Source organism: Pseudogymnoascus verrucosus, assembly GCF_001662655.1.
Source record: "Pseudogymnoascus verrucosus strain UAMH 10579 unplaced genomic scaffold scaffold_3, whole genome shotgun sequence".
NCBI lineage: Eukaryota > Fungi > Ascomycota > Leotiomycetes > Thelebolales > Thelebolaceae > Pseudogymnoascus > Pseudogymnoascus verrucosus.
The window spans coordinates 197,767-223,196 of record NW_017263654.1 but is presented as its reverse complement, the minus strand read 5'-3'; the positions used below and the strand labels follow the sequence as shown (position 1 = coordinate 223,196).

At 49.5% G+C, this 25,430-nt stretch overlaps 10 protein-coding genes across 10 annotated transcripts; 4 read left to right on the top strand and 6 right to left on the bottom strand.

Moving 5' to 3' along the window:
• Positions 1-94: 94 nt before the first annotated feature.
• Positions 95-3,681, top strand: VE01_01087 (uncharacterized protein). The gene is made up of 2 exons (XM_018270615.2): positions 95-2,264; positions 2,317-3,681. The coding sequence occupies exons 1-2, from the start codon at positions 706-708 to the stop codon at positions 3,395-3,397; spliced, it is 2,640 nt and encodes an 879-aa protein (XP_018134586.1). The 5' UTR covers positions 95-705; the 3' UTR covers positions 3,398-3,681.
• DRS1 (nucleolar DEAD-box protein required for synthesis of 60S ribosomal subunit) lies at positions 3,437-6,011 on the bottom strand. Its single transcript, XM_018270614.2, has 2 exons — positions 4,293-6,011; positions 3,437-4,240 (listed from the first exon to the last, which is right to left on the bottom strand). Exons 1-2 carry the CDS (start codon positions 5,934-5,936, stop codon positions 3,515-3,517), a joined length of 2,370 nt encoding a protein of 789 aa, XP_018134585.1. The 5' UTR covers positions 5,937-6,011; the 3' UTR covers positions 3,437-3,514.
• Positions 6,012-6,189: 178 nt separating this feature from the next.
• On the bottom strand, positions 6,190-9,575 carry VE01_01085 (uncharacterized protein). The gene is made up of 2 exons (XM_018270613.2): positions 7,407-9,575; positions 6,190-7,360 (listed from the first exon to the last, which is right to left on the bottom strand). The coding sequence occupies exons 1-2, from the start codon at positions 9,346-9,348 to the stop codon at positions 6,492-6,494; spliced, it is 2,811 nt and encodes a 936-aa protein (XP_018134588.2). The 5' UTR covers positions 9,349-9,575; the 3' UTR covers positions 6,190-6,491.
• A 338-nt stretch (positions 9,576-9,913) lies between these two features.
• ARL2 (ADP-ribosylation factor-like protein 2) lies at positions 9,914-11,205 on the top strand. Its single transcript, XM_018270612.2, has 6 exons — positions 9,914-9,987; positions 10,035-10,145; positions 10,198-10,214; positions 10,271-10,416; positions 10,479-10,559; positions 10,622-11,205. The coding sequence occupies exons 1-6, from the start codon at positions 9,929-9,931 to the stop codon at positions 10,751-10,753; spliced, it is 546 nt and encodes a 181-aa protein (XP_018134587.1). The 5' UTR covers positions 9,914-9,928; the 3' UTR covers positions 10,754-11,205.
• Positions 11,206-14,483, top strand: VE01_01083 (uncharacterized protein). The gene is made up of 2 exons (XM_018270611.2): positions 11,206-11,535; positions 11,618-14,483. Exons 1-2 carry the CDS (start codon positions 11,376-11,378, stop codon positions 14,425-14,427), a joined length of 2,970 nt encoding a protein of 989 aa, XP_018134590.1. The 5' UTR covers positions 11,206-11,375; the 3' UTR covers positions 14,428-14,483.
• Positions 14,484-14,652: 169 nt separating this feature from the next.
• PDE1 (3',5'-cyclic-nucleotide phosphodiesterase pde1) lies at positions 14,653-17,344 on the bottom strand. Its single transcript, XM_059463327.1, has 2 exons — positions 17,063-17,344; positions 14,653-16,698 (listed from the first exon to the last, which is right to left on the bottom strand). The coding sequence occupies exons 1-2, from the start codon at positions 17,105-17,107 to the stop codon at positions 15,043-15,045; spliced, it is 1,701 nt and encodes a 566-aa protein (XP_059320067.1). The 5' UTR covers positions 17,108-17,344; the 3' UTR covers positions 14,653-15,042.
• Positions 17,345-17,852: 508 nt separating this feature from the next.
• BBP1 (Branchpoint-bridging protein) lies at positions 17,853-20,445 on the bottom strand. Its single transcript, XM_018270609.2, has 6 exons — positions 20,145-20,445; positions 19,871-20,090; positions 19,599-19,816; positions 19,182-19,405; positions 18,787-19,131; positions 17,853-18,732 (listed from the first exon to the last, which is right to left on the bottom strand). The coding sequence occupies exons 1-6, from the start codon at positions 20,311-20,313 to the stop codon at positions 18,067-18,069; spliced, it is 1,842 nt and encodes a 613-aa protein (XP_018134592.1). The 5' UTR covers positions 20,314-20,445; the 3' UTR covers positions 17,853-18,066.
• A 315-nt stretch (positions 20,446-20,760) lies between these two features.
• Positions 20,761-22,087, top strand: VE01_01080 (uncharacterized protein). The gene is made up of 2 exons (XM_018270608.2): positions 20,761-21,416; positions 21,461-22,087. Exons 1-2 carry the CDS (start codon positions 20,880-20,882, stop codon positions 21,680-21,682), a joined length of 759 nt encoding a protein of 252 aa, XP_018134591.1. The 5' UTR covers positions 20,761-20,879; the 3' UTR covers positions 21,683-22,087.
• Positions 22,088-22,213: 126 nt separating this feature from the next.
• On the bottom strand, positions 22,214-24,165 carry VE01_01079 (uncharacterized protein; the record flags this gene model as incomplete). Its single annotated transcript, XM_018270607.1, has 3 exons — positions 22,214-23,471; positions 23,524-23,881; positions 23,937-24,165. 3 exons carry the CDS (start codon positions 24,163-24,165, stop codon positions 22,214-22,216), a joined length of 1,845 nt encoding a protein of 614 aa, XP_018134444.1.
• Positions 24,166-24,694: 529 nt separating this feature from the next.
• On the bottom strand, positions 24,695-25,300 carry VE01_01078 (uncharacterized protein). Its single transcript, XM_018270606.2, has 3 exons — positions 25,234-25,300; positions 25,004-25,143; positions 24,695-24,930 (listed from the first exon to the last, which is right to left on the bottom strand). Exons 1-3 carry the CDS (start codon positions 25,259-25,261, stop codon positions 24,787-24,789), a joined length of 312 nt encoding a protein of 103 aa, XP_018134445.1. The 5' UTR covers positions 25,262-25,300; the 3' UTR covers positions 24,695-24,786.
• Positions 25,301-25,430: the final 130 nt, after the last annotated feature.

The window sequence follows — 25,430 nt, the reverse complement described above, 5'->3', positions numbered from 1 at the left end:
GCTGACGTTTAGCGGAGGAACAACCATGGAAGCCGCTCGTGCCAATATAACCCCAAAATAGCAGGGGCCTTCGGGCCTGTTTATGACGTCCACCCCACCTCCATTTCCTCGAGTCTCGACCAAATCCCACAGTCATTAAGAACAGATTTCAGCGTGATCGCGTTCGCGTTTTAATCTTCTTTATTCCACCTGCGAAGAGGTTCCTAAACACGCCTATATTTGATTCATTGTTGCGCGGTTCCCACAGCTATCGCGCGTTCGTCTCGGGCTTATTGAACCCCGCCCACGAAGATAGATTTCCAACGAGGCGAATAACCATTTCGCACACGAGCAACAGCCTGTCTTGATTTGATAATTGCCTCTTCAAAGCTGGCGCCCTTTCGCGTTCGGACGTCCAAGTCCCTCACGAACAGTCTGCGTCCCCAGCTTCACCACCGAACATCATTCTTGCGATACCTCTTTCCAGAAACCTGGCGCAAGGTCCGAAACCACCAAGCCGACTTCCGCTTCAACACCCTTCCCTACTACAAACATCGCACCCAAGCGCGCATCTACAGATTTCTTGTCGATCGCCAGAGAAAGCGGCTAGCAAGAGTCCCTAAACGTCGGGGTATTCTCGAGTACCTCCGGGGCCGCCGCCAAAGAAGAATCACTGGCACAAGCAAATATATCGATAAGGATGCAAGCTCTGTAAAAAGAACTGCAATGACCACACCGAGATATCCTCGACGAGGAAGCGGCGACTTTGAATACGGCACAACTCATGACTACGGAAGGAATGAGGGGGCAGAAGTGAACGAAGCCCCCGAGAGGGGAGGCAGGAGACGGAAGATTGCAGGATACCTTAAAGCGGCGAATGAATTGAGGCAGTCATATCAAACTGCTGCAAATGCAAAATGGGAAGCAAGGAAAGAGGAAGACGAAGATAAGGACCCCATGCCTGGGTCGTTTCCTGATGTATCGATTGTTAGGCATGGGAATGAAGAGCTGATTCTGTTCCCTTCATATTGCAAACGACACGTAAAGCGACAGCCCAACTCGGAACCGACACCCCATGATCTAACGCAAACTCGAAGCGGTGACAATACGGACAGTGGTTCGGAGTGGTGGAAGGGAGAATGGGAAAAATATGAAGATGATAAGGCGATTGTCGATGTGGACGTAAGAGGCTGGGTTTATACGCCTCATAGAGGCCCAATGAACCGCAAAAACCGCCTGCTACTAGGGCTTGCTCGACAGCTGAGTGGCGTCCCTGCTCCTAAAACACCAGAGAGTCGCGAGGGTAGCCCTGAGCGTACGTCCCTGAAAGCTAGGCACGAGGCTCATGAAGCTCAGAAAGACGAGGAGAGGATCGCACGGGAGGCCGAAGAAATTATGCGGAAAGGAGAAGACGAAACGGAGATTGCAGCGAGAGGAGGCTATAGTGAAGGCCACGGGCAGGGACTCCGCGTTGACAGCATGCGTGATAGCCGTAGCCGATCGCAAGTAGGCAATGGCGAAGGAACTCCCGGGCAACCGATGGGATCTGGCCAACTTCCGAAACGGTCATCGTGGAATCAACCGGCGGATATGAGTCCAGAGGAGCTGAAGGCAGCAAATACGAATCTGATGACTAGGATAATGCCATTTTTGACGAATCCGCTTGTATCGACACCAATAACGGTTTTCTTTTACGACAACAAGTCGTCCCAATCGAAAACTGTAACGACGAACGAAGCCGGTCACTTCGATTTGAGAGCCGCCTTAGACTTTGTACCAACACACATCCGTGTTATCGCTTCAGAAAACCTATCAGCCACAGAGGAGGTCAAGATCACAGAGCCGAAAGGCGTCAGCGTGATTAGCGATGTGGACGATACTGTTAAGCACTCATCGATTAGCAGCGGAGCGCGGACGATCTTCAGAAATGCCTTCATTCGAGACTTGAGTGACCTTACCATTGATGGCGTCAAAGAGTGGTATAATAAGATGTACGATATGGGCGTTGGCATACACTACGTATCGAACTCGCCGTGGCAGCTTTTTCCTGTATTAGCAACCTTTTTTCAAACTGCCGGACTACCGCCTGGAAGCTACCATCTGAAGCAATATAGTGGGATGTTGCAAGGGATATTCGAGCCTGTTGCGGAACGAAAGAAAGGCACACTGGAAAGAATCCTTCGAGATTTCCCGGAGAGGAAGTTCTTGCTTGTGGGCGATAGCGGGGAAGCGGATTTGGAAGTATACACGGATGTTGTGCTTGCGAATCCTGGCAGGATTCTTGGGTATGTCACCACAGCTCCAAATTCTTCTGGCATTCTGGCTAACGAGATATAGGGTCTTTATTCGAGACGTAACCACGCCAATTGAGCAGCCATTTTTTGACGAAAGTTACGGCGCGTCTTACGTTTCTCGAAGATTGACTGAGAAACCTGAATATCAGGGGCAATACGGTAGCAATACGCGAACCAAAAAACCTGATGTATCAGACCGGCCTGACAAGCGGCCTCCGTTGCCAGCACGGGCAGCTTCAAGCACAGGGCCAATAATGGGCGACCTTATCGATTTTGGTGACGAAGCCGATGAGGCTCACAAACCTTCCAGTAATGGCACGTCGCGCTTCAATGCAGACCTTGCAGAACTAGAGTCTCCGCAGATCAAGAGGAAAACCGTTGCCGAAAACGGAGCCAAACCACCAGCACCACCGCCACGACCTATCAAGCCTCTCTCGTTAAGAAGCAGGACTTTATCATTCGAGAACGCACCACATGATTCACGTGTTGGAAGCAAGCCGGCAGAACCATCTCACCAAACCTACCAACGCACGTCTAAGCCCAACAACCCTCTCCCAGACGAAGAGAAACAGAAAAAGCAGCCGCCATCTGGCGACGACAGTTATATTTCTGCTGCATCTGCCAAAGCAGCAGAAGCATATAATGCTATGCCCAATGTCTCGTCGTATATGCCTTTCGGTAGTGATCTTTCGCTGCCCCAATCGGTCAACTCTTCATCCGAAAATTTGTCTACCCGCCAAGCCTTAACTGCAAAGGCTGCTTCTTACGCTACTTCGGCTTCAAACAGAATCAACGCTTACCGCTCATCTCGGGTCGATGTATCATCGACTCTTAGGCGCCCCGACAGCTCAGATTCTGATCTTCCTACTGGCCCTAGCACTCCGCCGATCAACAAGAAGTTGGAGTTATGGAATAGAAGGTGGGCAAGGGCAAACGAACTTTTGGGTAAAGAGGGAGTGACTCTGGTAAAATGGCGGAAGGGGGATGACGTTGCAGAGCGGGCGACGAAGTTGGTACAGAATGCCATGAGGGAGATGGGTGTGGAAGGTCACAATGGAGCCGACGGAAAGGGGAAGACAGGAAAGGGTGGGGGAGAGGCAAAGGTAAAAGACTTGAAGAATTAGTAAGGCAATGGGAAAGAACATTCATAGACAATGCAGGGACAGCGTCATGACATATCCGTGAAGGTTTATACAAAGTCCTCTCAAAATATAAGTAATCATTCCCACAACAGCTCCTGTTTACCTCCGCGGCTTTCCTTTCCCTGGTGGTTTCCCACCTGCCACCTTCTTCTTTCCCTTTTGTGGTGCTAATGCACCCTTTCCTTCCCTCTCTGCCCTTCCCTTCTTCCAGACCTTCCCTTCTGTTCTTGACTCATGGTCATCCAACTTCTTCCTATCCTTCCCGCTCATCTTCCCCTTAATGCTCTTCTTCAAGATGCTCTCCGGTCCGTTCAACTCAGCGCGCCCAGATTTCCTCGCAGTCCGCTTATCCGCCTCACTCTCGAACCAAGTTCGCTTCGGGCGAGACTTAATCTCATCCTCATGCACCATCACATTCTCACCCTTCTTGAGCTGCATCTCGGCCTGAGCCAACTGCTTGTCCTCCTTCTCTTCCTTCAGGACCTCCTCGATCTCCTCGGCCATCCCGTCTACCTTAGCAGCAAATGCATCTGCGTCGTTAGACTCGATGACGCGCGAGGCGATCTTGGCTCCTTGGCTCCGCGCGGTCTTGACGGCGGCTTTGACGACCTTACGGTCGGGCTCGGCAGCAAGAGTACACGCGCGACCACTGCGCCCGGCACGAGCCGTACGACCGACTCTGTGTAGGTAGATCTCAAGCGACTGCGGGGCTTCGTAGTTGATGACTGTGTCGACTCCCTTGATATCGAGACCTCTGGAGGCGAGATCGGTAGCAAGGAGATACGAGACTTTGCCGTCCCTGAAAGCTTCGACGGATGCAATACGCTTGGAGATAATGTTAGCTTTGATCATAAGAGACAATTTGAATTGTACGAACCTGTTCTTGTGACAAACTTCCGTGGAGCTCAGCGGCCTTCATGCCAGACAGACCGAAGATAACACGCGCTCTGTGTGCCTCCTTCTTCTGCCTGAAGAAGACAATGACTTTGTTGTGGAACACCTTCTGGCACAGATAAAGCAGATAACCCATACGCTTGTCCTCTCTGCCTGGACGCAGACGGACAAACTCCTGCACTAAAGTGGTGACAGTAGATCTTTGCGCATCAACCATCAGTCTAACAGGTCTGTTAAGACCCACGCGAATGAGCTTATCAACAGACGATGTCATGGTGGCGGAGAACAACATGGTTTGCCTCGACTTCGGGATTGTGGTGAGAATCTCATTCAACTCATCAGCGAAACCATCTTCCAACATGCGATCAGCCTCATCAAGAACAAGAATCTCGAGGGTATCAACGGTGAAAGATGGGGAGTTGCGCATGTGATCGATGAAACGACCTGGGGTAGCGATAATGACATCTGGGCGAAGACGCAGCTCAGCCTCTTGGATCTTCAAACTAAGACCACCGACAGCAAGACAGAACTTGATATCCGTGTAACTAGCGAGCTTCGTGGCGACCGCGTGACATTGGATAGCCAATTCACGAGTAGGCATGAGGATGGCGACTCTGCTGGTTGGTACTTTCTTGGGCCTGTAGAGGAGACGTTCGAGGAGGGGAACAATAAACGCCGCGGTCTTTCCGGAACCTGTCACGGCACCACCGACGACATCCTTGCCAAGTAACGCAACTGGAATGGTCTTGGCTTGAATAGGTGTCGGCGCCGAAAATCCACATGCTGCCAGACCACGATGGATAGGCCTTGACAGTGACATGGTCTGGAAGGACAAAACCTCGCCCTTCGTCGCAGTCTTTTCAGATTTCTCTTCTGGTGCAAAAAATGCATCTCTGCGGGCAGCCTCCTCTACGTCGTCGTCAGACTCCTCATCCGATGACGCTCCCTGAATATCGTCTGGGTGTGGTTGCGCAGAAGCGACAGACTCGTCATCAGAGTCGGCATCACCATTATCGTCACCAGCCTCTCCCATGCTCTCATCCTCGTCTTCTGCGGCCTCATCTCCACTCTCTTCTTCATCTGAAGCAACACCCATACCGAAGCCATCCTCCGCCATAAATTCGTCTTCGTCGTTGTGCATTACAGCATCCTCATCGTTGCTCTCAACATCGTCGACCTCCTCAGCGTTGCCGCCCTTCTTGGCTTTCCTCCTGGCAATAATCTCGTCAATATCAACAGCCCTCTTGTCGCCGGCCTTCGACGCTCCACCAGCAAAGCTCTTCTTAGCACTCTCAAACCCCCACCCTTCGAACTCCTCCATTTCGCCCGCTGCGTCCGCTGCCTCAAGCTGAAACTCGAAATCGGAATCCATAGCTCCATCATCATCCTCCTTGGTGCCCCAAACCCCGTCATTTCCCTCCTCCTCTTCGTCTACTTCCACATTCTTGTCCTTCTTTGCCTTTTTTAACTTGTCTTTGCTACCGGCAGCATTGTCGCGTTTGCGCTTCTTGTTCTTCGATTCGCTGGATGCGGGGACTACTTCAAGTTCGGGATTCGCATCCTCTTCGTTATCGGACAGAGTCAGGACGAAGTCGTCCTGAGCCTTTATCTTCTTAGCGCTAACCATTGTGTCGAAGATTGAGGATTTATTGGGCGGGCCTTGCAGAAATGAGGTGCAGGCTTGGATGAATTCTAGTTGTCGAGACTTTTTCGGGCAGAAAATGGTAGCTGCGAAAGGCGGTAAAAGGCATCGACCAATTAAATGGGATGATAATACAGGGGTCTTCCATCTCCCAAAATACTCTACTGCCACAGCACAATCGCATTGACGATCAAGATTTTATTAAAATTTTGGGACAAGTAATCGATGGGATTTAAAAGGGCTGTATTCATATGTTGTACATTAAGGCAATTTGAGTATGAGAACCAAGTAACTTGAATGTGGCCACGCATGCCATCATAGCCACGGTCATGAGGAGTTCTATCGAGCGTATTCTTCACCCCCATCCAAAACCCTCCTGAATAAGATATAGCAAGCATCTCGGCGTTTTTGTGCGCAGAGCCAGGCCGGAGACAAGGTTCCGACTGGAAGAAAAGTCAGAAAGTAACGCATCGATGCTGGGCACCGACAACCGCGGAATAGCTCTGCCCAATTGGAAGATTTTCTGAACATAGACGTCGATTAACCCTCCACACGTACTTCAAGTTCTGCCTCATGTTGATATGTGACAATGTCGAGGAATGTTGCACTTGGCCCCGAAGTTGTACGAGGCTTCTGAGCTACAGATACAGTACGATGCCTCTCCCAAATCTTGTATTTTTTCATGAACGCGTCAAACCACATGAAGTCCGGGTCATTTGGCTTGTCGACGGGTCTATTGACCACAATCTGGTGGAATCTGTTCGAGATCTGTTCGTAAAGAGCGTCCCTGGTGGGGTTGATCCAAAGGTTGCGGTCAGAAAACGGCACGTGTAATCTAGAAACACGCCTCAAGAGCTGGTCAAGTAAGTGCCCGCCGATTCCATGTCGCAAGCATTCTCGATGGACGTAGAATTGAATCGTCGCGGTGGATCGGGATCGGCCATTGAAGGCACCACCGAATCCCAGACACCTTTCTACCATGGCGAATCCAACCACCTCATTGGACTTTGCGACACGGCTTCCGACAGGAGGGTCTCCTCGAATGGCGACAATGAACGGGTAAGAACATTTTCGTGTAGCCTCGAAGACAGCCTTGATGTCCTCTTCAGTAACCGGCTGCTGGTCTTCAGGAATGAAAGAGTTCAAGACCCATTGATTGTAAATTGCTGTAATGCCAGGAACGTCTTTCATCTCTGCCGGGCGGACGTGTATGGCGATATATGGTTTTTCCGGGACGGCAGCTTCTCCCCAGTCGAAAGGTTGGACACCCAGTTGCATGTTTGGTACAAAATATGTGTTCTTCCCCCGCTGGCGACGCCGAGCGATAGCCAGCTTCCGCGTCTGTCTTCGCTCCATTGCAGTATTTGAAGTCCATCTCTCTTGCTTCTCTTTATTATCTGTACAGGGATCTGGAAAGAATTAGAAACAGTCTCGATATATGGCAAAAGAACTTACTTGGAAAAGATTCAGGATGTTCAAGTACATCCATAAACGAATTGATGTTAATTGGGAAGCTGTCTGTGAATCCCATCGCTTTGACATCGACAACAATAACTTCTTCCGGGAGTTTCTTTTGCCAAACCTTCACAAAGGCGTCCAGAAACTCTTCCGTGACATCCAAATGCCATTCTTGGCCTGCGGAATCTGTGGTATAGATATAATTGTCATTAAGACTGTTGAGTCTAATAACATCGCCAGGGCATTCGGCCAACGCTGCGCCAATAAACTTCTTCACCGAAGCGTCGTCTTCAAAATCGTCATCGCTGATACACAGGCTCTTGACCGGACCGGGCTTTCGAAGATCTGCCCACTCGCTCAAAGCATCACTTCCGTCTTTTTGGGCAGAGTGAGTTTTGATAGAAGCATCCGAATAAACTCTGGGTACCACGTCTTTGGCAGGCCCGCCATCGGTATGAAGAAAAAATCCAGTGTCGTACTCTTCTTCTTGAGAGACATTTAACTGAGCTGAATTGGAGCTTGGCTGGGGCGGTTGCGTTGTAACAGCCTCAAGTTCGGTTTTTGCCGTTGTTGAAGCCTTTTGATTATCACCCAGGGGTACACCTCCTACAGTATTGGAAGAATGGCCCGAAGTACTCTCATTTGGAATCAAAGCAACCGTTGACTTGTTCAGATCAGAAGACTGTTGCGTATGCGATTTCTTGCCTCGAAGATGTGGTGGGATATAATGTGGCTTTGCTTCCTTTCTCAGCGGCTGGGAGCCGTTTTCTTGAGAGGCGGCTGTATTTGCATTGGGCGGTGTCGGGCCCTTCTGTTCAGCAAGAAGCCCAGTGCTTTCGACCGGAATTGAATATTCTCGTCGAAGATGGGGAGGCAATTTTATCGAAGCAAAACCAGCTCGGGACGCTCCTGACTCATTTCGAGAATGAAGGCCAGGATTATCATAAATCTCCGTACAATCCTCCCTGATGGTGACTTTGGAATTGGCAAGAGAGCTTGAAACTTGGGTTTTCCTGAGATGGAATGGGAAAATATGAATTGGTGACCCAGCTGAACTAGGGCTCGATGAAGTGATTGCAATAGGAGAAGCCAGTCTATTCGACGATGCCCTGGATCCAACTGCCGAGAGAGGACTGTTGCTTGAGGATACAACATTCCCTTGCCATTTTGGTTCTCCTGGCGAGACGGTATCTCCCATAGAGCTTGGCAAGCCTTTCTGCTGTTGAACTGGTATCTGATCCGAGCTGAATTGAGACACATTGGCATCGCCAGGGGGGGTTATCGGTGGTGAGATTGGGCTTTGTTTGAAGATCTGTCTGTTATCCGTAGAAGATTTGGGTGTCTGGATCATATTTCCCCTTCGCAGGTGAGGGGGTAGTTTATGGTTTGGGGTTTGTGCCAACTTCACTTCGGAGTCGACTTCAGGAGTAGCAACAACCAGCTTGGTTTCTGTTTGAGGATGGGGTATAGGCACCTTGGTAGAAGCCATTACGGGTGTCTGTGGCTCTATACTCCCCGTACTATCCGTTCTTGTAGATTGCGCCACTGGTTCGGTTGTCTCGATCTCTGTGAGGATGTTCTCTTTTACCAGAGTTTCAACTTCGGAAACGTGTGATTCTTGACTGCGGTCCAGCTTGGGATGGGACGCCTCCAAAACACTTTGATCCTTTCGCTGTTTCCTCATGTGAGGTGGAACCCACTGAGCGTTTGTCAAGACTTCTTGGGTATGCGCTGTGCTGGGGTGACTTTGATGAGGCGGAATTGGACTGGATTGCACCACCGTGGCTCTTGTCAAGACTTCTTGATTCTGTTCGGCACTGGCTCGCCTTAAATGAGGCGGTATTGGATTGAGCTTCATTGCGGCAGCTTGTGTTGAGACTTCTTGATTCTGTGTAGGATTCGGTCGCCTTAAGTGAGGCGGTGTTGGATTTGGATGCATTGCAACAGGATTGCTCCGGTATGGAAAGTGTGGTGTAGAAATTAAGAGCTTCTTCGTATGTGGTGATAAGTGTTTGTAAACCGTAAAACTTTGTGAAGGAGAAGTTGGTTGAATGTTCTCAGATTGAGTTCGTTGACAAAGAAAGTAGCGGTATTCGCTATCACTTGAAAAAGCCGCCCCAATCAAGCAATAACTCCCGTATACCCAAATTCACTCGGCGATAATCCCGATAACCATGATAGACTCAAATTCACTTTGATTAATTTCTGGCAAGGATGAGCTGGTTATCATAGCCCGCTGGCAAATTTACAATCGAACAAAGCAACTCTTACAGATTACAAGTTAAAAATAATAAATTATTATAACAATTGCATTTATGACATCATTGCCTTGTCTTAGAGATTCTTCAATGAACATTTAAAAATGGACGCTGTGGAATTATAACTCTAGCACAGTTGCTGTAACTGAATGGTCGCGGCTGAGGCACTGAGCATGTGCCACGTGACCACATCGCTTGTGTTAATAACTTCCTGAGCATGAAAGTTATTAACTCAAAAGGTTCAACCACCGGACGACAACGATGTTGTCCATATTAAGAAAAGCGCGTTTGAAGGACAAAGAGATGCGCATATTGATGCTGTACGAACACTTTTGCTTTGTTTCTTTCCAGATGCTGACGTTTGTAGTGGTCTTGACAATGCAGGGAAAACGACCATTGTGAAGAAGATCATGGGAGAAGATGTTAATAGCGTCAGCCCAACTCTTGGCTTCATTATTAAGACCATAGATTATGAGGGGTGAGTAAAAGAGATGGAAAACCCTTGTATTTTTGCTGACATTGGTTATAAGATATAAACTTAATATTTGTTAGATTTCCAGCCCACTTCTTGTGAACAGTCCCAACACTAACTTTGACGTTGAGGGGATGTTGGTGGCCAGAAAACTTTGAGATCATACTGGAGAAATTACTTTGAAAAGACCGACGCCCTTATCTGGGTAGTTGATGCGACTGATCGTCTGCGTGTTGAAGACTGCAGGACCGAATTACAAGGCCTGTTGCAAGAGGAAGTTCGTCAGCGATCCCCTTTTACCCCGTGTTCGTGCCAACGCTGACACCATTGTTTTCCTAGAGACTCTCTGGAGCGAGTCTCCTTGTCTTCGCGAACAAGACAGATGTCAACGGCTGCATGGATGAGACAGAAATCCAAGAGGTTTGCGCACGATACTTATTTCGTATGTCGAAAGTCATCCGCTAACAGAATATCATGGTTAGGGCTTGCGGCTAGATGAGATCCGATCGCATAAATGGCACATCATACGTTGCAGCGCCGTTACAGGTACAAACCTCAACGAAGGGCTAGCTTGGGTGGTTAACGATGCCAAAGCCAGACTTTTCTTGTTCTGAGCCATATAATTCAAGTAGTTCTTGTTGTCATGGCTACCCGGACGACATCCACTGGAGTGGACGAAACAGGCTCTGGAGCTATAAGGCCAAGCGGCTCCGTAGTCGTACAATATCTCGGGGGTTGTCCAGGGACAACGCGCCAGCAACAACTCCCCTCGCGCTAAGGGATAAATGGCCAAGACATAAACAAAACATGGAGGGGTGCATTTCAGACAATTGAGGAACACCAGAGTCGGTGGTGGAATGGAGCACAAAAAATACCAATTTTACGAGATATATTGGTGAATATAGTATCAGGACACAGAAATATTGTATATTGCCTGTGTGCGCGATTCTTGGATCGAGTCCTATGTCGGATGCTGATCGGTGTCCTGCGGGCGGCCTTTTGCCAAGACCTGCGATTAGTGACGCTTAAATCGAACCTAAATAGATTGAAGCAAGTACACCCGACCGCTGCTTCCAGCTCTTGATCGCATCTTGTCAACTTTGTGAAAGACTTCAGCTTATAGCGAGCGCTGCCGTCATACTTGAACAGCCTGCTATTTTGTGTATTCAACTGCATTGCTTTGTAGCTGCGAATGTGTTACGAACGTCACCAAAACACCCGTCACCTTTTCCCACCATGCCTTCGACAGCAGAGACCGATGCCGAGGATGTAAATGACTTCTTGAAGCGTATACAGGAACTGGGCATCAAGCGCGACCAGGAGGATGAAGAGCGGAACAAAAAACTGGAGGAGGAGATTCTGCAGGGACGAAAAGAACGGCAAGCCCGTCGGGCTGGTTCGTGTTGCCCTTGTCTTTGCATTCACACTCAACGTTACCTATAGTCTTGTCCTGTCTCACTGACACCACAACAACACAGAACGCGCTAGATCTATATCCCCAATAAAGGACTCTCCTACCAATACCCCACCGCCATATAAACCTGCCTCCGCTGAAACTCGCACCCAATCGCCGAAAGCAGCCTTGACTCCATCCCGAGAACTTCAACGCCCGTCTCAATTATCAAATCGAGAGCAACTGCTCGACGACACCATGGGCCGCCTAACTGGCGAAGAATCACCTACGAAAGATTACGGCCCATCACCAATTAGTCGCAGCAGCGATGTCCCAGACAAGAACGTTGTTCATACCATATCTGTCAGGGCGTCGCCCTCAAGCGCGATGCCGTCAAGAAGCCCAACTCTTTCGTGGCAGCGTAGGCCAAATTCACAATCACCGGTTCGATCAAGCACGCGACCATTTTCCATGATTGCAGCCGAACCCACGACACGTTCTCCAATTGAGAAGTCCGAACCTCCGTCGAGGGATGCCGCACCAATGGACCGGAACGAAATAGCACAATCGCTTGCGGCGAAAGATCCTACATGGTTCCGACAAACTTCTGACAGAGGGCAAGGCTCTGCCGCATATCGAAAGACGCAAGTCGAGGTTAAGGACGCAGACGAAGCCGTACCAAGCATCCACCGCGTGGGATTACCAGGAATGTCGCGTACTCCGACGAGAGAGTATAGTGATAGTTCTAATGTCAAGGAAACAAAACAAGCGGATATCGATCGATCATCTTCACCTTCGAGAGCTAGCTCATCTACCAAAGACAGTATAACGCAGAGCAGCGCATATAGCTCCACGACCAGTCGGACTGGATTTGTGTCACCAATGCCCGCAACCAGTGCACAACGATTTCCTCAACCAGGATCAATAACTGCATCGGAGGGCAATATAGACCAACCAGTTTCTACTCGCAATCTCGCGATGTCTCCTTCCCAGGGCCGCATCTCGCCAGAGAGGATGGACCGGCCAATATCACCCACTAAAGGGATGGGAGGGTTCGTTCAGAGTGCAATGATGAAAAGATCTGACAGTGTGAATAAAAGATGGAGTGTACAGTCACCTGGCGGCTTGACTCGCGGCAACTCTACCGCAAGTAATCGGAATAGCGTGGATCTTTCTTCGAGGACACCACTGGGAAACATTTTGAATTCTCCCACGCGAGAAGCACGCCCCAGCAGTTTGAGTCGAGAGAACACTCCAATATCTAGGCCAAGTTCTAGCCATAGCAATGCTACAGTCGGCCTTGAGGGCGCCCGCCAAGGAAGACCAGGCGCTCAATGGGGCTCTGAATCGGAAGTCATTCTAGACGGGGACTTTGTAAAGCCAGGTATACCAGCTTCGCAACTTCAAGCGTCATCGGATGCACATTCTGGGAGGCAGGTTGATCGGCCAGAGAACTCAGCACTCAGTGTGAGCCCTCCTCCAAGCCCTCCCAAGTCCACAGACACGCGCAGATGGAGCCCCACGAAGTCTAGCTGGCTTGAAAGCGCTTTAAACAAACCAGACTCTCCGAAGCCGAAGCCAGCCCCTCCTCCTCAACAGCCTAGTTGGATGTCAGAAATTAGCAAAGCCAAACAAAAGGTTCCAACAGGAGAAACATCGAATAAGCCGTTAGGCCACAAACACCAGGTGAGCATTGGAGGCTTGATGAGATCGCCACCAATGGGAGGAATTGCGCAACCTTTAAGTGTTGGAGGATTACCAGCAGGGTTCTCAAGCGGCACTGTTCCAATAAGCCAGGTAAACAAAGCATCGGATGCTACTCCCAAAACAAAGACCGACAACGGTGGCGTGTCAGGCAAGGCATCGCTTGAAGCTTTAGAAACAGCCACTCCTAAAAAGACCGAAACCAAGCCTACGGCGCCTCTAGCTATTAAACCCTCATCGCCGGTCATTGGTAAAACCAAACCACAAACCCCGCCTAAAAAGGACTTCATTTTGAATTCAAAGCCAAAACAGGTGCTTCCACCTGCTCCCAGCAAAGATGAACCGGAATTCAAGAATGTGTTCGGCCAGCTTCGACGCACCAAGACTCAAAATTATGTCGCCCCTGATGAGCTCAAGGACAATATACTTCGTGGGAAAGCAGGGCTAAGCTTAACTGGTGGCCCGAAGAAAGCCGAGCGTAGGGACGAATTTAAGGATGCTATCCTGAAAAAGAAGGAGGATTTCAAGAAAGCACAATTAGAGGGGACTGGAGTTACGAAGTCCACGACCCCAATTCAAGCTGAGCTTCCCGAAGCCTTGCGCAAGAAGGCACAGCTAGGGGGCGTCGGTGCTACACAGTCTACACTCCCCCCTGTTCAGACCCAGCTTCCCGAAGCCTTGCTCAAGAAGGCGAATCTGGGAAGGGTCAACACTGTAGCACCTGGAACCCAAGGCAACACTGTTTCTGGCAAAGGTTTATCCGACACTCTATCAAAAAACAACCTACCTTACAATTCTCCGAAGCCCAAAATATCACTAGGGCCTGGTTCTCCTGCGGCATCCCAAGGAAAGCTTGACGCGGGGGCCAAACTTGCCGGGCGTTTCAACCCAGCCCTGGCTGGCATGCTGGCCAGGGGCCCGCCTCCAAAGCCAGCAGGGTCAAGCAGAAAAGTGAGCTCTAATTTGGAAACTGCGAGTCGGTTGGCATCCAAGGGGCCTGAGAAGCAAGACGGGCCACAGTTGACCCACATGACTAAGGGCCGTGCAAGAGGACCACGAAGGAAAGCTCCATCTACAGTCGCTCAAGGAAAGGCACCGGCAGAAGCTGTGACCCCACCGTTGAAGTCGCCTGGGTCGCCGCTTGTTTCTACGTCTCCACTGGCACGGAGAAGCACGGCTCCGTCTTCCTAGGGTGTGATGGGCTAGTAAGAGGTGGGTATTATAGTGCATTTTAGGGGTGTTGGGGTTTCGGGGTGGGGGAGTGCTTTGTTTTGCTAGGGTGGGGTTTTGGCGTGATGGATAGGATGGAAACTCGTATGATAAATGTATACCAATAAGAGATTATGGACAACTGTGCATTTTTGTAGAGCGGGACTATTGATATTGGCGTATACCAATAAATATCGAAATCAATTGCTCTAAATCAAGTTTACTGTGCTGTATATATCGTGTTGTATTGTATGCTACGGAAGTGATATATCTAAAACCCCGCCAGTTCCAGATTCTGGAACAATAAAGCGAGGGTTTATAAAGCGTGCGAGCAATGGTAAAAAGTTGACTTTGGTCGCAAGCAGCACCAGTTGTTGTATAGTACTAGGCGTAACTCCTGTGCAAACTCCTATGTAATACTTTGTGCATCAATAAACAACACTCCAGCCTCTCTGGTACGAACAATGTTGCCAACTTTCGGTCTTACAATAACCCCCTCTATAGCAAAAACCATCATCATCACGCCACCTCGCTTTGCCAAAATACCTCTCTCCCAACGCCCCGTGTACTCCATTACAAATATAACAATCAGCTCAATCAGAGCAGTACACTCATCCCAGCTCTTGCAATCTCAAAGTGGCATCCCAGCTTCTCCTGCTGCTCATACTCGTTCATCTCTCTCAATATCGTATCCTCAGCAGGTTCATTGTCGTCTAAGTTGTCCTTGACGTGGATAATGACAATCTTCAACCCCTCTAACATCCCCTCCAAGTTAGGCTTCCCGAAGAGCGTCTTCATGCCGTTACCGCTTAGTTCAGGGGCCATGTTGGCCATGTCTCCTCCCAGAGAAGTTAATGGGGTCTGAGAGGCCTGAGAGGTCTGAGAGGGCTGGGATGGCTTATGTTTAGGACTAAAAGGTGACTGTGGCTGAGATATATCCCGTCCGGATGGTCGTGGGCTACGCGCATCTAACTCGAAGGAATCCAGTTGCATAAGTGAAGCATTCGGTGGGTGTGGTAGGGCTTGGGTGTGAGGGCTCACATTCGCCTCATCCTTTCTGTGGGCTTTGCGAATGACCTCTCTTGCTGTCCATAATTCCGGCTTCATCGCCGGACTTGGCATATCTGCCTCCAACCCTGTGGATGAGCCTGCTGCCGACAAGGTCTGAGATACACGCTTCCGCTTACGAAGATCGCTCGGGGATTGAGCTGCGCCAAGGGAGCCGGACGAGAGTCTCGCTGTGCGAGCAATGTCGACGTGGCTAGCTAAGGCTATAAGTTCTTCTATCAGGAATCGGGGTGCGAGGTGCCCAAAAAGAGTATCGTCAGACCGGTAGTCAGCGTATGAGCACTCAATAAAGATTGCCTTGAGTGTGCCATTTGCTATCTTTGGAGCGGCATCGGTCCAGACCTGGTGATTGCGAGGCGAAAGAGAAATGCTGTCAGGTTCGACATCGCCGAAAATCAATACTTCACGCCCGGTCTTGATGTCTCGGATGAAATAGGCCGAAGAGTCATAAACGCATATACCGTCTTGACCGGCTGGATGCGATGAGTATTGTTGTTGGCGAGGCGCTGGTGTAGAGTTTGAGGAAGATCGCTGCATAGCAGTTCCATCAATGCTATCATGGGAAATGCGGCTATGTCCGACGGATGAACCTCGATGCCAGTGGTTTTCCATACAGTGGCCATGACTGACTGACCAAGTCTTGATGCTCAGTCCCTCGCATATCTCAACATAGCCTCTACTTTCCGCATTACCAAGGGCTGCTGATCCTCCTTCCACAAGACGCATGTAGGTAACGAGTCCAGCGCCATCATTTTCGTCTGAAAGGTTGGGCCAGATGACATTGTTGAATATGTGATTCTTGAACGCTGATATCGTCGAAGGAAGTGCTGCAATACGCTTTGGCCTGACACCCGGTAATGCTGCAGTATTTACAACCAAGCCGGATATATGGTCTAGATGTGGATGAGTGATGAGATAGGTATCGACGATGGCCTTGGTTATATGGCCTGCATTCGCCTTTGCCGATATGTGAGGCAGCTCAAGGCCAGAGAATGCTCCCGAGGTAAGGAAGGACTTTTCGTCTACCTGCTTTCGCCCTGGAAGATGCTCCTCTATGATTCTTGCGATGCTCGACAGATGGGTTCCGGCATCAACAGCTAAGACGGAGCCCTTCTTCCAGTCCTCAGACAAGGAACGCACGAGGAATGCGGTTGTATTATCCTCTAGCGGACCACCTGTGGACCCCTAAGTGGATGGATTAGCATGATGCCCATAAGAAATCATTTCGAGGTATCTCATGGAGCGATTGAAGTCAAGATTGAACAGGGGCGACACCAACAGCCATCATCGTCTGGCAGGTGGCAAGTCACGTGCCAACTGGAATGGGAACGACAACAGGATTGAGCAGCGCAATATTGGAAGGCAAACGCAGGGGGACTAAGATCAAGAGTAGGATTGAGACAAGACGGGATGTGGTCAAACGGATAGTTCACCAAATTAGCCATTCCCCACATATAGGGCTGGCCGTGAGACAACATGCAAGGCAGGGTTCCCATCGAGAAGCAAGACCAGGAGAGACGCTGAAAGCAAACAATTGCACTAGACTCACCAGGACTATGACCTGCAATGCAGGTGTCTCTTCTCCTTCACTCATGGATCCGTCTCCGTTGGTGTGTCGACGAAGCCTAGTTCTCAGCCCCAGACCGCCCAAGATGAGGGAGGCTGGATTAACGCGTCGGTTGAGGCTCTGGGCGATCTGCAAGCAGCCGTTTCCAGGGACTCAGAGCCTTTGAAACGGAATCTATGTGTTTCTTTAACTCGCCGTATCAAACAATTCGCGTTGTATTTCCAATGAACTTGTAAGTACAAGGGTAATGGAATGGTACTAAGGAGTGGGAAAGTGGGAAGGTGCGTTGCCTTCCGTGCCTTTAAACCCCTAGTATGGAAGGTACAGCCTACCGAGGAGCCGCAACTTCCAAGGAAGGAGCCACCAGCCACAGCCTGGGAGAGATGCGGACTGTCTTTAAACCATCATGATACTTGTTAACAATCTATGGATAATGTACATCAGACAAAACTTGTGGGATTCGTCTGAGAAATTATCACAGTAGGGATTCAGGGCAATGTATACTGATTCTGGTGGGACCGTTTCGGGGACTACTGCACTGTATAGTACCCCATCATCCTAGGGCGGCCGATCACAGCAACTCCAGCTTCGCTCATACACGCTCAAACCTGGAGCGAAAGGTCTTGGATTTAGACTATCAGGGTCAGATACAAACGGAGACATTTCTCTGGATTACACCATCCTTGGCATGTTGGTGGATGTGTTCCCTGGCCTTCGCACCATGTGAGATTAGCCTGTCATACTGTATATTACACTGTCACGATGTGATTTATGCTTATATTTAGCTGCAAATCGAGCTATTTCGAGAAATAAAAATACAACGTTGAATTCGAATTACTACTAATTTAGAAACAACGCGAAACAAAAATATCCATTGAACTCTTAAAGCCAGAGCTGCATCAGTTAGAATCAGTCTTTCTGTCAGTGTTAATCACCTATGCGACGTGTTAGTCGTCCCTTTGTCCCGCAAGCTACTAGTCTGTAGTCTAATAGCTTGGTGGTGGTGGCGGTGGTTGATCGCTTGGTGGAGGAGGCGGAGGAGCAGAACCAGGAGGAGGTGGGGGTGGCGCGCTTCCAGACGGAGGAGGTGGAGGAGGGCTTCCACCATATTGCGCTAAGAGAGCGTTAAGTCCAGGAGGAGCGCCTGGTGGTGGTGGAGCACCACCTGAAGAGCCAAGCCCAGGAGGAGCACCCATTGCTTGCTGAGGAGGGTAACCAGAGCCGTGTCCTGGTGCTGCGTAGCCACCGTATCCGCCGTAGCCTGGGCCAGCAGCAGGAGGTGGGGGAGCCGACTGCCAAGGAGCAGCACCACCAGGTGGTGGTGGCGGCGGGGCGCCGTAGCTGTTGTCATGATGGCCACCATAGTAGTCACCACCACCGCGGCGGTCTCTGTCATCAGAGCGTCCGCCACGATCCCGAGCCCATGGGGCCGCACCGCCGCTAGGTGCCTGGTCACGCGAGTTGTAATCATCGCCGCCGCGGCCCCGCTGTTGCCATGGGGCGGCAGCACCAGTCGGGCCACGCTGCCATGGCTTGACATCGCCGGCATCAGCAGGAGGTCCTTGGTCATAACTACCTGGGCCAGCTTCGATACGTTGGGGTGCTTCGCCATTCGGTGCAGGAGCACCACCAGATAATTCTTGCATAAGTTGCTAAAGGTTTGTTAGTTGTTGCTAAGCATACTGGAAATTCAAGAATTGACTTACCTCGTATTCACGATCAACTGCATCGCCAGCGCCAATTCGGCCAGCTGCAGGACGGCCAGCAAATCCGCCAGGGCCTCCTCCAGGGGCAGGAGGCCCGTTGCGCCAATCTGCGCCACGCTGTCTGTCCGGGCAGTCTCTGGCCATGTGACCAGCGTTGCCACAGACTCGGCAGATGATGTTTGCAGTGAAGTTGCGCTGCTCAGGGCAGTCGTACTTCCTGTGGCCGATCTGACCACAGTTCTGGCAAGCTTGGTTCTCGTCGTCACGGAGCGTACCGTTAAGGGCCGCAAGCTCACGCAGTTGGTTGCGCTTAAGCTCGTTTTGGCCTTCCGGAATAGATGCGGCCTATAAACTGTTAGATGCTGAATTGGAAAAAAATGTGAGGCAACACTTACAGTTTCAATGACGTTGTGAATCAGCTTCTTGGCCTTGTTCACCTTCTCTTCGGTGTCTGCCATGATTAAACAATGGAGATCCTCCTCCTGGTTGCTGGTGTGGGCGGCGTCCGAACGGCCTTTTCCTTCCTTCACGGATCCTTTGCCACGGATGGCGATTTTAGCCTGCGATTCAGTCTCCATCTTTTTCAACGTGTTTCCACGAGGGCCGATAAGTAAGCCAACTTTAGTAGGAAAAAAAAGCTAAGTGTTAGTTTATGGTCAAAAGTTTAGAGCAAAACGTGGTTGACAGGTTAGTGATGGCAAGGCGTCGCACCCTGAGGTTAGAATGCAGCACGCAATGCCACACGGCAATGAAAAAGGGGGAGGGGATGGAGGTTAAGAGTGTTAGAAAGGTTAGAGGGTTAGCAATCATACTGAAATTAATCTCTGGATAATCATTGACTGGCACATAGACCTTTTCCTGTGTCTTAGTTGGGCGGCGATAGTCCTGTGGCGGATGGTAGTTAGGAATGACCTTCATGGCCTTCTCGATCAGCTTATGGCGCTCGTCCTCCAGCTTCTTTCTGTATCTGTACTCGCGGGTATTAACACGGCGACCGAAGTTGTCGTATTGTGGTGCTGGAGACGGTGATCTTTGTTTCATGTCAGTTATTCGTTCAGATATGCCGCAAGTGGGACAAATATACCTGTCGCCGTCGGCTGGCACGACATCATCGATTCTGAGCTTTTGGCTAATCTCCTCAATTCGAAGATGGAGCGTATATGCTTCAAGCTGCTCGCTGGTCATATTCGCCATGATGGCGGTCGGAAGCCCCATCAGACCTGCAGCTTTGTTGTCGGTTGCATCGCCCCAGCGGTTTCTCTTCTTGCGGACCGGTTTGCCTGCATCATTATTTGGCTCAGGGCCTTCAAGCACAGTTAGATTTGGGTTTGTAAAACAGGAGTCGAGTTCACACTTACGTCTTTCCGGGCTACGGCCACGCCTGTAGCCATCGCCATGGCCTGACGAAGGCGGCTGGTTATAGTCCCCGTGATTGCCACCTGACGGACTATTGTCATCTCCAAAGCGTCGTTTGGTTCCCAAAGGAATGTTGTTTGAGCCTGTTGTGCCTTGGTTACGCCACGCCATCTTGTGCTATCGATATCGTTCGAGGATAGAGACGTAGTGATGAAGTTGGATAAAGTTAGATTATGGGTTCAGGATGGAAGGCGAAGCTTTTTAGAAATACCATGAAGCCATTAGTGCTGCTAGCGTCGCCGCGCCCGCATACATGGCCGATCATCACGTGACGTATTGTGTTAAATGCTGACGGCAGTACTAAACTAAGCACAATAAACATTATATACTCGACATGCAAGCTTGAAACCTTGGCTTAGAGATATAATCTTCAGTTCTACAACATGATGGTCATAATCGGTCCAATAGAGACCCCGTCCGCGTATGTGGTAGGATGCAGTAGGATTATTAGTTGATTTCTAATCAGTGTTGATAATGCCGAGGGAGGGGTAATGACGTCTCTAGATCATGTAAGCTAGAAGAGTTATTGAGCAGGAAGGAATATCAAAGGAGAACGGTGGCTCAGAACTATAAGAAGAGGCTCTCTCCCCATCGAATTTCCGCTAGCCAGACTGATACATCATTTTCTCTTCACAAATCTTTCCACTCTCGTCTTTCTCCTCCACAAGTCTTTAAAAATGGCGCCCACTCCAGATATCCATCTCTATACATCCCAAACTCCCAATGGAGTCAAGATCTCTATAACCCTCGAAGAGCTCGGGCTCCCGTACAAAGTCACACATGTTGCCTTGGGAAAGATGGAGCAAAAAACCGACTCCTTTCTAGCAATAAACCCGAATGGTCGGATCCCCGCTCTCACGGATAAGTTCACTGATGGCGAGACAATCAACCTCTTTGAATCCGGCAGCATCCAGCAGTACTTAGTTGATGAGTATGATAAAGAGCACAAGATCTCGTATCCGAAAGGTACAAGAGAGTATTATGAGACCAACAACTGGTTATTTTTCTTGAATGCTGGCGTTGGTCCTATGCAAGGGCAATCGAACCACTTCACCAATTATGCCCCCGAGACTATCGAATATGGAATAAATCGATACCAGAACGAGACCCGTCGTCTGTATGGCGTATTGGACAAGCACCTAGAGAAGTCGTCGTCGGGATACCTTGTTGGTGACCGATGCACCATTGCTGACATTGCTCACATTGGCTGGATTGTGAGTATAATTTCATTTGTAGTGAAAGAGCTAATGATTTGTAGTCGTCTGCGGCCTGGGCGGGAATCGAGATCGACGATTTCCCAACTCTAAAGGCGTGGCGTGACAAGATGCAAGCCAGACCAGCAGTCAAAAAGGGGAGCGATGTACCAGTCCCAAAGCCCAAAATTGCTACCACCCCTGAAGAGAAGAGGAAGCAGGCAGAGGAGACCAGGGCCTGGGTTCAACAGGGTATGAAGGAAGACGCATCGAAGAATAAGATTTAAGTAGGATTATCTGTTAAAAGGGAACATGACGAATCTGAATGCCTAGTTCTTGTGCTGCTTGAGAGTTTTCATAGTCACTGTGCCGAGTAGTATTATCAAAGATCTCGATTATCTGTTAACACGTATAATTGCCAATATTTTGTTCATTGCCATGTACAAGCTCTACGAACACTTTTGGGCAGCATGAGTAATAGAACCTGGTCATTCGGTATTGGGATTCTATTATACACTGGCGCAGTTGCCAACCTGAAAAACAAACGAGAAGCTATCTGCCTTGCCGTGGCCTAGAAATCAATAGTAGTACAGAATCGCGTGAAGAATGGAGCTGGGTAGTATCTGAAAAATCCAATTCACTTGACGGCAGTGGTATAGCAATCGGCAAATAGTACTCTCACAAAACCTTGCTGTTGCATCGTAGCGAAACACGATAAGCATGCCCGTATTTCTCACGTAGAACAACTAGTGTTACTGGCTGAAACAGCAGAAACTAGTTAACGGGAACCATGAGTGCCTGGGGATTTATAGTTATCTTCATTTCCTTTCTCTGTTTTGGTTTCTGGGGCCTTCACCGCTGCGCTCTTCAGGTTTTCCGCTTTTGATTCTGAGAGTGGCGTCCTCATTACCTTCGCTACTTCCATCAGCTTCACAGGGGTTGTTGAACTCGAAGCTGAAACCAGAGTTGACAGCAAGTAGCCGAGGTGGAACCTGAGATAATTTCATGTTGGCAGGCAGACCGCTGGTGCTAGGACGACCTGAGCCACGATATTTAGGGAGGCTTTCATGGTCAGCTTCATAGCCTTCCGTAGGGGAGTTGGAACCTCGCTTTTGGTCCTTGAAACGGATGCGCCGCATTCTATCCCGTCTCATGGCTGGAGGAGGAAAGATAGCACTGGTCGAAAGAGGGAGACCGCGAGCTGTTGGCTTTTTGACTGGAGACCTTTTAACCGGAGACATATTATTCTTCGGATAGACCGGTGGTGCAGAAAGAGAAAGTTGAAAGGATTGGTCAATATCGCCGTACGCATCATCGTGATCGCTAGCACTGGAGGTAGTACTATCATCATCGAAGATTGACTTTTTGCGCCCATACTGGTTAAGCTGGAGGCTGTGGAGGACTTGTAGTTCGGCTGCAACACATAATACTGGTTCAGGGGATTCACTCCAATCACCATCTGCCCAAGACCGTAAAGACGGCGCAATGGAGAATGCCATTGAAGACGCAGAAAGGTTTCTACCATGAGACTGTCCTGCGGGAGGCTCTGGGAGAGGCCTTACGTCCAGCTGGAGATTCTCCTGGCTTATCCACTTTTCTTTGTTTGCGGTGGAAAATATCGATGTGGGAATCTGTAACTTCTTCTTTAGCTTATTAACATCTGGCTGTGTCGCCTGCTTGGACTGGACCTGTGAAAGAGCAGTGTCTTTGGCGACCATTTGACCAAAGATGGTGTTCTCAATCTTTTTATTTGGCAATGAAGCACCCGGACTCCGTGAGCGGTTGCGGTGCTCTGGTCCATTGTTAGTTGTGGCTTTGTTGAATCTACTGATAACTCCAGAGCCAGTTAGGGTGGGGTTAGCTCCAGAGAGGTTGGGTGTGCTGAGGCTGTTCTTTATGGAGAATGCTGGCAATAATTCACGGTTGCACATCCCAGGAACAAGCTGTAAGGCTTCGAGAGAGTCCCAGCTGCGGTAGTGGAAGCGGAACGTCACAAAGGGGTCATCTTTTGGGTCCTCCAAGAGCCAGTCGAAATACTTGTACCTGCTCTTTTCAAGAAGCCCAGAGGACTTGAACCTGAATTTATGTAAGTACTCAAAATTAAAACGAACTTGCTGCATAAACTTACTCAATTCCATACTTATCCTGACCACCTCTGAATACGTCAAGGATTGCACCCCGACGCCTTTTTCCACAAGCTCTGAAGACCCTGACTTCAATTACACCACCATTCTCAGCTGCCGAAACGTCTTGCTTCTGATCATTGAAATAGAACGGTTTGGTTTCTGCTGGATTAGGTATCAATGCTTTCGACTTCAGCTTCTTGTCGGCTTCGAAAAGGCCCAACATAGCCCGTCCCACCGGCATGGTTCTGGGATCTATTCCCCATGACGTGACGTGTCGACCGTTCATAAACAGCTTAAGGAAAACGTTTATGCCGTCTGTATGTGGTGGGTCTATGGAATACTGCACAACAAATCGGGTTCCTTGTGAAGGGTGTTAGGTAGGAACGCTTAAAACATAGAACGACGTTATGCTTACCAGGCAAGGATGGAATGTAGACGGAAGCATAGGGGTTGGATGAGTCGGGAGCATTGTTTCCTGGTTTCTCTTTGCTAGGCAATGACGACGTCGCCTTGGTATTGTTACCTGGTAGAGCAAATGATTCGCTGTTTTGGAACTGGGAGGTTTCTGGGTGAGGGAACTCTGGATATACTTTCGAATCCGAAGCCGACGTTATCGACAACGTTATACCACGGCAGGATGGCATATTGACGGCGATGTCTTTGTTCCAAAACCGTTCACGTGAGTGGCCACCAAGGAAGGTGTTGTCGTGAAGAGAAATTGAAGGTTGTGTTCAGAGGTGAATTCACAACAAGCGCTTCTGCTCCCTCCATAGTAACTGGCAACAGGAAATACGGGGCAGGCATTCGACATTTCACAGCGTTAAGCCGGACAGTCATGACCTGGCTTACAATTGTATTGAACTTAATGAAACCACACTTCCTTTGACTTATACGTATGTGTTTACGCAAGTTTCCTCTCCTCCTTCAATGGGGCTGGAGGGATCCTAAGGGGCCAGGAGTAATAATTCAATAACTTTGAATACTATTGCCTGAAAGGTACCCTCTAAGATCAAAGACATTCACACTGGGAAGCACTGCTTGATGCTGTGCGCTGTATGTAGCCAATGGGAGACTCGGGTAACGTCGCCTTGTCCGTGGTTAAGCTCTCTACTCAGAGGGCATTTCGAGGAATAGCCGTTCACAATAGAAGTAAAGAAAGTCAAAACAAAGCTGTTCAGGTAATATAGGTTCAGATAGTTGACAAACAACCTAACTCATAACCGGTCTTATGTACAATTCGCTCCCAATTCTCCTCAACTGCTGTCTTATTTTCTTCCTGGGGCCGTCGTATCGTCGTCCTTATCTAATAATCCCAAGTTCCTCACTTCTCCCGCCTTGGGTGCGTCCTCCCGAGGGTTTGCTGCTTGGTGCTTGCGGTATGCCGTCTGTATCACACCAACACGGTGTGCCTATTAGGTTGAGGTTAGCACCTGCAATAACTGACGATTCTGACTATCTGGGTGTCGCTGGGTCTGGCCGTACCTCTTTCTTGTGGTGTAGACACTCGTAGTAATCCTCAAGGATGGGCTGGCACTTCCTCTTTCCAGAGGTATCATCTGAGTTTGTGTTGACGACGTAGCAAGCTAGAACTTCTTGCCAGAATGGGAAGCATCGGGATGAACCTATTTATTGATTTAGTAAGTGTTGGCTCAGGGTCGCCAGGGAGCGCAAATGATGCCAATGGCAAGGCATTGTGCGTTCAATTGACATACCTCCATTAAGTCCATATCCTGACGACATCTTGGGTGGTCAATTGCCAATTCTTTGGTATCTTCGCTCTCGTTACTCTGGTTGTTCGTGATCCCGCGAGCGTCGTCGTTGCCGCAGCGGAACAATCCATGCATGGGTGCCTTATGGCCTGAAACCTTATACTGCTTGGACCAGCTACGTATCTGTAAACTTTGGGGTA